This window comes from Chaetodon auriga, chromosome 8 (genome assembly GCF_051107435.1).
Source record: "Chaetodon auriga isolate fChaAug3 chromosome 8, fChaAug3.hap1, whole genome shotgun sequence".
NCBI classification, from domain to species: Eukaryota; Metazoa; Chordata; class Actinopteri; order Chaetodontiformes; family Chaetodontidae; genus Chaetodon; species Chaetodon auriga.
Window position 1 is genome coordinate 15,893,038 of NC_135081.1, and position 12,070 is coordinate 15,905,107.

The window sequence follows — 12,070 nt, forward strand, 5'->3', positions numbered from 1 at the left end:
ATTACACACCTTGACCTTTGGGCACCTGCATGGCATTGAGACCCACTGCGAAAAAAGCTGGCCTGAAAGAAAAAAAAAAATCGCTGACATCTGCCACTGCAAGTAAACAGTTTCTCCTGTTGGTAGAGGTGGATGGATCACCCGGTTATGTGGGTGGATGTGAGGACTTTGAGTTCACATTCAGCTCAAAAATGTGTAGCAGAGAGATAGTATACATGTGCATATCAAGGACAGAGATTTTCTTTGCCAGGTTCTCATAGTGCTGTATAGAGAACTGGGTCAGAGACAGAGCATGAGAATTTAACAGCAGAGCACAGTGAACAGGACTTAAATGTGTCATTTAAATCCTCCTCTTCATGTCACCTCTCTGCCTCCTCAACCTCCTGCTTTGTCCTTCACCTTTTCCTCCTCCTCCTCTTCCTCTTCCTCCTCTTCTTCTTTCCCAGTCTACGATCATGACACCCATGGTGCATCTGTTGTTGCTCCCACTCCTCTTCACCATTGTGAGTACATAACACTGCCACCTGCTGCATCACTTCCATACATATTCATAGTAAATACTCAAATACACAAACCTGTTAAAGCAGTAGGTGCGGATTAATGATATTTTCATGTGCAAGAGTTTTGGCTCATAAGACATCCATGTGTGCAGACCTATTATGGTATTTAAAGCCTCCTGTACAAAGAAAATGTCCATAATGTCTGCAAGGTTAAAGAAATATGTACAGGAAAACCTTTGGTAACTTATTTAAAGGGCTACAAGGAAGCGTGAAGTGTTCAACTGAGTGCTAGTCCTTCGTCTGTAGACTTTGCTCTCCTGTCCTGCAGTGGGATTTAAGAATTCCCATTGTCGGGTCATTTTGGTTCAATAAATAACTGGGCTGTAAAAACCTGCCCTCAATGCCTAACTGCATTGATCTACTGTACAGATCTGAAGCAAAAAGGACAAATGTGGGCGTGAGTGTGAGAGGTTCAATTATACCTCAGCCTGTGTTATATTCAGTGACCTTCGACCTCTGTTTCTGTGCTCTGATAGGCTGGTGGGAAGGATCTGGAGGAAAAAAAGGGCCCGTTTGAGAACACAAAGCTGGATGTGCCAGAGTGGACACCAGTGCCATATCCCATTCATCAGGTATTACACACATGCAAGCAAATACACTTACTCAAGTACTGTACTTAATTAAGTACAATTTTCATGTACTTGTACCTCACTTGAGAATGCCAATTTCTGCTATTTTATACTTCTACTTCACTACATTTCAGGGGAAATATTGTACTTATTACTCACTTATATTAATCTGACAGCTGCAGTTATTTTTCAGGTTAATATTTTACATATGTTAGCATGCATATTAGTAGCATATCCTCTCTTTATTACTCATAGTAAAACACTTATTATTGCATCATTTTGCATGACCATATTCTACACATACCATTAAAGAGTTTTCCCTCAATAATCTCTTCTACTGCTTATTGACAATAGGTAAGGATAAAATTACAGAAAGCACCTTTGATACATTACATTTTTTTGATAATGCTTCTGAGCTTCACTTAAGTAGCACTTTGAATGCAGGACTTTTGCTTGTAAAGGAGTACTTTTACATTATTATTTCATTAGTATTGTTCCTTAAGGAATGATTTTGAGTGCTTATTCTGTTGCTACTGTTTAGTTTCCCTTTTGTTTGTGATCAAATGAAGGTTCAAAAGACTTTAAATGAATCTGTTTCCACAAATCTCTTCATTTCCCTCCATGTCTCACTCCGTAGTTTCAGGTGACCCATCCAGAGGTTAATCATTTCAGGCTGAGTGGAGAAGGTGTGGAAGACATCAAGATTTCAAATGATGGGTGGCTGTACCTGGAGAGGCCTCTGGACTGGTCTCAAGATAGCCATTACATGATCATGGTAAAGGGGTCCTCTCTCCTCTTATAAGCACACAGAAAATTATTCTTGTCCATGGTATTTGCAGTGTAAGATGACTTTATATGATTATTTGTGTTGTGTGTGTGTGACTATATCCAGGTGGAGGCGTTGGCAGATGATGAAGTTGTGGATGACCCAATACATGTGACCATAAATGTGTTGGACATCAACAACCACGCTCCATACTTCAACCAGAGTAGCTACTCAGCTATGGTTCTAGAAAACAGACCAGCAGGTGTGTGTGTGTGTGTGTAACAAGTATTTCAGTGAGAGGAAAGGAAACAGTCCAAACGCAAAAGCTGCTCAAACTAACAGTGGCGTGGATGAAAATATGTACCTTAGAACACTTAGTATGCTCATACAGGTTGTGCACGCTTAAAGCTGTGAGTTTCAGAATATACAACCCATCACAGGCAACAGTGGTGGCTGCTCCCTATTGAAGCAAATCATTGAAGCCCATCATTTTTATTATTATCTACAAAACAGGAAGTTTATGGTGTTAAAGTTTGCTGTCAGCCTTGATGTTTCACAAGCGTGTTGAATGCATTTCCTTCCCCATAAAACGTTTGTAAAGCCAATTTTTATTTGGTATTTTACATCTTACATTGCTGCATTTATTGGGTCGTCAGTGTCACCTGAAGATTGGTGGAATTATGTGAAACCATTGTCAGGACCGCTGACACCTCACTGTGGTGAGACTTTAACATCCGTTTTGTCTTTTGTTCCAGGCGTCCCTTTCACGCGCGTGTTTGCGTCGGATCAGGACGACCCACAGACCCCCAACGCTCAGCTGAGTTACAGCCTGGTCAGCCAGATCCCCAACAAACACCACAGCGTCCTCTTCCAGATTGACCCTCACACTGGGGAGATCTCCACCACAGAAGAAGGTAATTCACACATGTGCACACACAAGTGAACGTGCAGACACGAACCCAGACATCGTGCAGAACTAGGTGCACTGCCCGTGGGAAAGTCTGTAATCTGTCCATCTCTGCCTGTAATCTGGCGGTATAGTGCGGCTGTAAATCCAGATTACACAGCTCATCTTATGTGCTCAAGATTAACGCTGACCGGAGGCAGATTGCCAAAATGTGTCGCGTGATGTTGATCACAGATTACTTAGAGTGTGTGTGAGCATGTGAAGATACCTGTTTACATCTGTGAGAGAACATTTTATCACATTTCTCAGACAGCCTTGAGACAGTAGAGATGTTATTCAGTGTTTTCTATATGAAAATGCGTTTGTAATGTGTGGAATTGGCCTGAATAGTATTTGATGTATGCATGTTTCTTAACAGGGAGACAGATGCTGAAGGCCAGAGAGGGCATCCAGTACGGCATAGGAGAAGATCATAGCATTGACACTCTGAAGGCAAAGTTTGATAACTTCTGTTCAGTGCAGAAGGTCCCCTATGAGGAAAACCCCTTCTTCACCTGTGTGGAGAGAGCAGGTTTGTATACAGATCTGTTTCATGTGGAGCTGCAACCATCAGTTGTCTGTTATTAGATTAGTCACAGTTAAGAAAAAAATCCAGTAATCCCATCATCATAAATGTGATTATATTCCAAAGGAAAAAAGTGACTATAGTACACCTTTTGCAGCCTTTATTAGTGCAAACACACCAACGATTCCACATAACTGTGTCATACTTGGAGTCAAATTGGACAAAAGACATGTGGCAAACACATATATAGTGAACCCAGAGCAGGCGTACAATTGTCATTGGGTAATTGGTATTTGATGGGTTTTTTTGCTTTAACGCACCAGTAAGAAGTTAATGTTGATTGCACAATGGAATGGCCACAGAACAATGACACCATCAGGGTTTGGACTGGTTCTCTATAAACCTCGCTTTGACTTTACAATTTAATCAGCCACCAGGGACAAACTCCAGGGAAATGGTACTGTTTCGATCTGCTTTCATGCCTCCATTACGATATTATATTATGATATGATATTCTCTGGTTTTCAAAGTCTTCTCTGGCGAGCAGATTAATAATGAGAATAAATGTTACCTGTCACACACAACTGCATACATGCTTTTGTTAACACTGACACGTGTCAGATCCTAAAAGTCGTGAGTGATCCCAGTCGAGGGATTTGTGGTACATAGAAATTGACAGCTGGTTTCAATGTAGATAAACACAGATTGTACAAGCTGTCGGCGATTAGTGCTGGTTGTGTGATTTATTGGGTGTTGGGTTGATGAGTTCATCCAGAAAGAGTGGTTTAGCCACCATTTATGTCCGTGATAGGATCAAGAAGAAACTCCTCGAACTTTGCGTTGACATGACTCAGCTTTCCAGAATTAGATATCTACTGAAACTTTTTCTTTCTGTTGCCGGTACAATGCCTCTAATTGCAACTCTCATCTTCATCTGTGGTGTCAGAAATGAGGAGGAACAATGTGGACCCCCTGGAGGACCCAGACTACACCCTGATTGTGCGCGTGCAGGACCTGGGAGGAGAGTCGGAGACCGCGCTGAGTGGAAACACCAGAGTGCACATTGTTGTGCAGCAAAACCTTTGGGTCAATCCTGGACCGATCACTGTGAAAGAGAACTTAAAGGAAACGTACCCTCTGTTCATCGCAAAGGTGTGGGGAGATGCATGTGCACAAATTTCACAAATGCAGACACGTGAGACTACGACCACTCACTATACCTGCTTTATCCAGTAACTGATCATCCTACTTTGGCCTCTTTCCTCCCTTCTTTGATCCAGGTCCAGTCTAATGATCCCGACGCCGTCTACAGGTTAGTGCAGAAAGAGCGAGAGTTTAAATTCCCCTTCGTGATCACAGAAGATGGAGAAATACATCTGACAGAGGAGCTGGACAGAGAAGAAAAATCCATGGTACACAACACGTGCTTCATTTCTCAATAAATCTCCCATATCTCATGTACAAATAACAACTTACTTCTAAGGATTTTTCCTGAACCTGTGTTTGCTTTCAGTACACCCTGGTGGTGTTAGCAATGGACAACCATGACAAAGAGGTGGAGCCTCCCATGGAGATTCACGTCTTGGTGGAGGATGAGAACGACAACAAGCCCATGTGTGAACATGTTGAGAGTGTATTTGAGGTGCAGGAGGGTGAGCCTGCAGGTAAGATGTGTGTGTGTGATTATTACATAACCCATGCATGGCATGTAGTGTGCTACATGTTGCCTCTTTCAGCCCACGTATCTCTTAAACTAGTGTTCTTTGCTCTGATCCCACCGTCGTTCATTTGTTTGCTCTGCATTCTGTTTTCTATGTTTCTGAGTCCATACATGTAAGAAGGCCTTCAAGAGCAGCTCTCAAGTGATCACATGCTTAACCACATGTACTTAGAGCAGAAACGGAGATCTACCCCACATCTGCCCCATCGTTTACTCCTTTAAAAAGCCCAAACATTTCACTCAGTGATAAAAGAAAACCAGCAGCAATAAATGTTTGAAATCAACAACAAATTCATACACTTAGAATATATAATTAGGGAATAAATGAAAGGAAACAAAAGGCAAACTCAGCTGCAGCAGGAAAGACATGCATGTCCCAAAATGTGTGTACTTACTGATTCTGCGCTGCTGTCATCTACTGTGGGATTCACTGTTAACAAGCTTCAGAGACCTCTGGAGAGTATTTTTAAGTCATGGTCCTTGTGGTTCCAGGCAGCTCAGTAGGAGAGCTGTTGGCCTATGACGCTGATGAAGAGGGGACACTGAATGCTCACCTGACGTACTCCATCATGTCCCAGAGTCCAGACACCGATCCTGCCGCCTTCTCCATTGATGATTCTTCTGGAAGGATTCAGGTGTTGCGCTTCCTGCAGCGAAAAGACCAGCGGGAGTATACCCTCAATGTCAAAGTCAGCGACCCAGGTAACACACATGCTGCACGATGTGCAGTGACACACCTGTAAATAGAGGTAAGTCTCAAGTTTTCACTTAAAAGACTTATGGCTTTTTCTCTCACAGCCTTCAGCACAGTATGTAAAGTTGTCATCAACGTCATCGACGTTAACAATGAGATGCCTCTGTTTGAGAAGAACGATGTAAGTATGTGAGCCACCTGTCTCTTACCTCTCAGGCAGTTTGATGGTTTTCCTCATGTGTCTGCGTGTGTCTGTGTGCAGTATGGCAATCACACTCTAGCAGAGGACACTCCTTTGGGACACACAGTGCTGACCATCAGGGCAACAGACGGCGATGACCCAGACAGCGGCAGCTCCCTCATTGAGTTCCACATCTCTGCTGGTGACGATGACGGCGTTTTTACCGTGCACACTGACGGCAAAGGCGTTGGCCAACTGGTTATAGCCAGGGTACGGTATCTTCGTTCTCCACATGTCACACACAAACACACACAGATGATTTGGAGGGGTGTACATAAGACTGACATGACACCTGTCATGAACAGGAAGGAATCTTTCGGTCAATTATTCCTAACCTCATTAAAAATGATATTGACTGAATGACATTTAATAACAACAGTCACGAGCGCTTATAAAGACTGCTTCATGTTGATAACAAGTGTCATGGTATGACGCTGTCATGCCAGACTTAGAAATAAAGAGGTACCAATGATTTTTCTACGCCTCATTTACTTTGATCTTTGCGCCGGCTGAAACATTTGAGGCTCTTTATACCTTAAAAAGTTCACAGTTAACCTCCCATGGTGTATCTTTATATTTATGTGATATACTCTTCTATAGGGTTGCAGCTAATGAAATGAAATGATAATAATAATGAAAATCTCCCTTCCAACTTCCCAAATTCAGAGGTGTCATATTTAAAAATTTCTGTCCCACCATCAGTCCAAATCCCAAACATGTAAATTTCTGAATATATAAAATGAAGAAGAGTTGCAAATCCTCACATTTTAGAAGCTGGAACAAGTTTTTTTTTTGGCATTGATTATCAAAATAGCTGGCAATATCAAACAACATAAGAAATGTTGATTATTCCCAAGAGTGTGAGCTTATTCTCTAACTGCTGGATCGGACTCATTATCTAGTTATCGCTGCCTCTCGTGACTTAGCAGATAATATTTTCATACACATTGCTCAAAACATTGCTCAAACATATGTGACAGAATCACCCCTGTGTGGTGACCTGCCTCTGCCATGACCTTCAACATATTCTCAGCCTCCCTTATTGCTGCTTTTTCAAACCAGCTTTCTTGTCTCCCGACAGCCTCTGGACTTTGAGTCCTCTCCCACCTACAGGCTCCAGATTGATGCTCGTAACCCAGAGCCGCTGATGAAAGGTCTGGAGTACGGAAGCGAATCCACAGCTTATGTCTCCCTATCTGTCACCGACGTAGACGAGGCTCCAGAGTTCAGTTTGGACATCCTGGATGTGACTGTGCCTGAAAACACCACCAAGGGATCAGTGCTGCTCACTGTGGAAGCAAAGGATCCCGAGGGCAAAGAGATCGGGTAAACACACACACACACACACACACACACACACACACACACACACACACACACACACACAAAGTATTGTCTGTGTAAGCAAAGCCTGATGCATCTCTACTGTGCCATACACCACCATGCTTCCAAAACTGATGGAAATTGGCTCCGTAGTTTATTTTTGAGTCGATGCCACATACTTCTCTAACTGCTGCTGTAAATACTTACTTCATATCAGAGTGGTGGTTGTCAACTTTTTTGTCTGACATATCCCCACATCCAGTCAGTCAGATGGACTCAAGCACCCCTTCATGAACGTCACCTGTAATGTTCATTTCAGTTTCTAATGAATGCTGAGTAACAAAAAAAAAAGTGGATTTTGTTTTCAGAATTTGTCAGCTGAATCGTCAAGGCTGTTTCTCCCTTTTATTCAAAGCTGATTGTCTCCCTTCCTTATACAGACTTTAAAAACACATCTTAGAAACCTCAGGCAGACAGCACCAACACTATTTGTCCTTGTCCTTCTGCAGTTCAAGAGCTGGACTCTAACAAGATGTACTGTATGATAGAAGACTACACACACACACACACACACATCTATCCATAGCTGTCATAACTCAGGAATTGTTCCACTAGATCAACATTGGCTTTGTTTTTAACGTTACTGCTCCCTACTGGCTGCTAGTTTGGGGTTTCATCTGTTAGGACTATCACGTGTACCCAAAACAGACTTATTGATTTGTTTTGACTACCACTATTTCCCCTGGGCCCCAATTCAGTCCTAATATCTGCTTGCTGCGTGTGTGTTTTTGTGTGCATTTGTGGTTGTGTGTTGTGCAGTTTCAAGTTGGATGGTGACACTCAGGGCTGGCTGGAGATCGATGCTGAAACAGGACAGATCAAGACCAAAGGCAAGCTGGACAGAGAAACCCTGGAGGCCTTCGAAGTCACCGTCACAGCTTTTGAGAAGGGTGAGATAATCGACTGTTTTTGATCAGTTTTAAATTGATTCTGGATTTCATGTTCTGTGCAAAGAACATGGTACAGAAGTAGATTGAGTCTTAATAGCATTAAGGGATATTGTTTTTTGTTTATGTTATGAAACTTAATGCCCTCTGATTTCCCTCTGAAGGGAACCCACAAAAGTCTTCAGAGCGGGTTGTTTCTGTGAGGCTGCTGGATGTGAACGACAACGTCCCCAAACTGATAGAGACCAAGGCCTTCATCTGTGTCAAGAAACCTGAACCGGTGCTCATCAAGGCCAAAGATGCAGACAGCAGCTCCTTCTCCTACCCCTTCACTTTCACCTTGGGTAGCGGCAAGAAATCTCCCAACTGGGAGCTGCGCACAGTTGACGGTACATACACATGTACATACTACTGTACTACTACCAGAAGATGATGTAAAACTGTAAAAAGTTGTACAGTTAGATCATTATATTTTTCCTGTTTCCGTTTCTGTCATGCAGCCACGACAGCTAAACTGACCCTGAAGAGAATGCCAAATGAAGATAGAACCTTCAACCTGCCCATTAACATTAAAGACAGTGCAGGCATGGGAGTAACGCAGCCATTAGAAGGTGAGCTAATTCTTTTGTAAGCTTAAAGGCTACATCTGCCAACCGACACTGAAGAGATAAAAAATGGAAATCATTCTGCACAATAATTGATTCCTCTGTGCCATAGATGTCCATTGTTGTTCACTGACAAAAGGCATTGTTGGTTTGTGTCTTTTCGTAGGATTTGTTGACAAGAAGAGATACAGAGATTAACGTCATCCTTTAAAGTCAAACAATGCATCATGTCTGTGAAGTCTAATGCACACGTTCGTCCCTCTCTACTCTCTACACTAGTGAGAGTGTGTAACTGCACAGAGCTGGGCTACTGCTACATGGCACCAGATGGACGTGACCTCGGTATGGGAATGGGAGCCACCATTGGGATCCTGGCTGGCACTCTGGGATTCTGCAGTAAGTCTGACAATCCTCATATAAAAGTCTGGTAATCTGGTAGCACCAGCTCACACATGAAGCAGTGTCCGCTATGTGGTGCAGTCGGATGTTATTGTCCAGGTTTGTGCTGGAGGTGCTGGGTCTGTTTTGTTCTCTGCTGTGATTGAGTTTTTTTTTGTCTTGTTGCAGTTATTGTGTTCATCGTAGTGATCAAACGTGTAAAGAAAGGAGGCAAGAAGAAAGCTGTGACTGACGAGGAGGAGAGGAACGCCATGATGTAGAGACTACACACACACACACACGTATTTGGTTTTCTAAACCTGTGAGGACCCTGGCTGATGTAAAGCAGTCCTTATTGTCTTAACCGTCACATACATCTACGTGCCTGAACTTAAACCTCAAACCAAGTCTTAACCATTATTTTACTTTAATGGTTCCTTTTAACGTGCGGTCGGGGACAACAGCTGAAAATAAGACATTTAGGCAAACTCTGGCTCAGCATTTTCCTCGTCAAATAAAATAAACCCTCACGAGTTTGACAGCAGAAGTGAGGACTGACCTTTCCAACATCCGTCTCTCTCAAGGTCTAAAAGTTTAATTCTCACAAATTCAGATATACACATACATACACATGCACATGCACATTTACTTTAGCTTTTTTTAATTTTATTTTACAAGAGGGAGTTGAGCTTGATTAAGTGCCGTGCATACTTAATTCATCTGTCAGGTGCCCCCGTCCTAATCGTGCATTTACAATGGCTGTTAACGTAATTTATTTAGATTTCACTCCCAGACTCAGGCGGCTTCATTAGCAGTTCCATCATCTCATAATTCATTTTTTTTTAGCTGAGAACTTGTTTGTTATTCTCCTATTCTGCTTGAATGTAATAACTGCTGAATGCTGTGCAACAGCTGGATTATCTTCAATATTAAGGAACACCTTTAAACCCAGAATATCACTGCTGTCAGGGTGCTGTCTGTGTAATGAACAGCAATGTGTTTTGTAATGAGCAATTAAACAAAGAAACTGGGAGCCACTTTGGTTTTCATCTTGTCGTTGTGTCTGTATGGGTGCCTGAACATGTCACAGCACACACGTGGTGCTGCAGGTGATCGGTGACGAGACGTGAGTTTTCACACCTCAGCTCGATGCTTCCTGGCTGCTCTCTCTTTCCTCAGAAACCTTTTTGTTCGTATTTCTCGCTGATATTTACTCTGCTTACAGTCAGTACTGTTGCGTCCCTCTTTTCCTCCCCATCCCTGCAGTCTGTCGCTGAGCAGTCAAGGCCACGGAGCTGGTGCAGGGAGTGAGTCAGCTCTTAGACAGTGGGAGACAGGTTGCAGATTGTTAGCGGTGCTGAAAGGGAGGATGGCATGATTGTGGGCATTTAAGCAGCACAAAGAGGCTGCAGCATAAATAAAAAAACAAAACAGACACACATGTGAGAGTCGAATGTGAGTGCCACATGTGTTGCAGCGACCATTCATCCTTCCAGTCCATGTGACACGTTTGTGGATAACTGTGTGTCAGTGTTTGTGTGTGTGAGATGAGTCATCCAACGGCCCGCTCCAGCTTCCAAAAGCCAAATTGAGACAGGAGAGTGCACTGAGCCACAGCCCCATAACAGCAAACTCAACATGGAGTCTCTCTCCAGTGTTTATGTCTGCACTCTCTCCTCGCCTGTAACCCAGCAACACTTTCCACAACAACACACACACACACACACACACACACACACACACACACGCGCATAGAGTCCCGGAAAGCTGGTGAGAGAAGCTGAAGGTTTGAGGGACAGAGGAGAGGAGGTGGAGGAGAGACAGGGAGAGTAAACTGTGTGACGGATGACCTGCACACCTCTGGATATCAAACGTCACCATCGCTGCACAGACACACACTTTCGTTTTTGTCACAGTGTTTACCCTGTTAACTGTGCCTGTTTATCCTAATAGGGATACTAAGAGCACATGCAAAAATTTTTCCATCATAATCAATCACGACTATTAGGTTTGACACCAGCACGTGGAGCATATTTAAAGGTTAAGTCACAGAACTAAGATTTATTTTGTTAAATGCACACGATCCCCAAAACAGGAGTTCTTAATTGATTGTTGATTGCGATAAAATTCAAACTAAAGATGTACACATGTGGGGACTCTTTTGAACAGTATTCTTACTGTGCTTTTCAACATGCAAAGACAGAACCCATAATGCAAACACGTGGCCACATGTACTGAACATCTGGCTAAAATCCGAGACTCATTAGTATGAGGTACATGGTACATAGCGTTTGACATAAGCAAAGAGATAAGTGCACACTTACCTGAATATGTTGAAATGAAAATATCATATTTACATACATCTGTGAGGAAACCCTCAGTCCCAGTGTGCTTGACAGTGATGTAACAAATAAACATCTGGAGGGAAAGAAGGGAACATTTTAACTAAAAGTAATCATGTCAACCTATTTATAATTTCAGGGAAAGAAACACTGAAAATGAATATCCCACCTAAATATCATTCATTTTAAATAGAAATCTGTCCGTTAGATATTCCTTCTGCGTCAGCTCAGCAGCTCTTGTTCTTGACCTTATTGTTGAGTCAGAGCTCCAAACTGAATTTCAGTGCAGCAGGAAGGAACCTTCCTCTTATTTATCCTCCACACTTTGTTTGTCTCTCTGACCGGAATTAGATCCTCTGCTTCAGAAGTTAACAAAATGTGTGTCACATATATAAAAGGACAGTTATTCTGTGGGGATAAAAACTAATGTGTCAAATAATGTCACAGTGTTGT

The 12,070-nt window shown here is 42.6% G+C and overlaps 1 protein-coding gene across 1 annotated transcript; it reads left to right on the forward strand.

Moving 5' to 3' along the window:
- Nucleotides 1-455: 455 nt before the first annotated feature.
- On the forward strand, nt 456-10,323 carry cdh17 (cadherin 17, LI cadherin (liver-intestine)). The gene is made up of 18 exons (XM_076737633.1): nt 456-503; nt 1,037-1,132; nt 1,767-1,904; nt 2,022-2,157; nt 2,651-2,809; nt 3,221-3,373; nt 4,314-4,519; nt 4,648-4,779; nt 4,881-5,031; nt 5,580-5,789; nt 5,886-5,962; nt 6,044-6,232; nt 7,104-7,348; nt 8,165-8,295; nt 8,457-8,681; nt 8,793-8,903; nt 9,177-9,293; nt 9,465-10,323. Exons 1-18 carry the CDS (start codon nt 456-458, stop codon nt 9,554-9,556), a joined length of 2,616 nt encoding a protein of 871 aa, XP_076593748.1. The 3' UTR covers nt 9,557-10,323.
- Nucleotides 10,324-12,070: the final 1,747 nt, after the last annotated feature.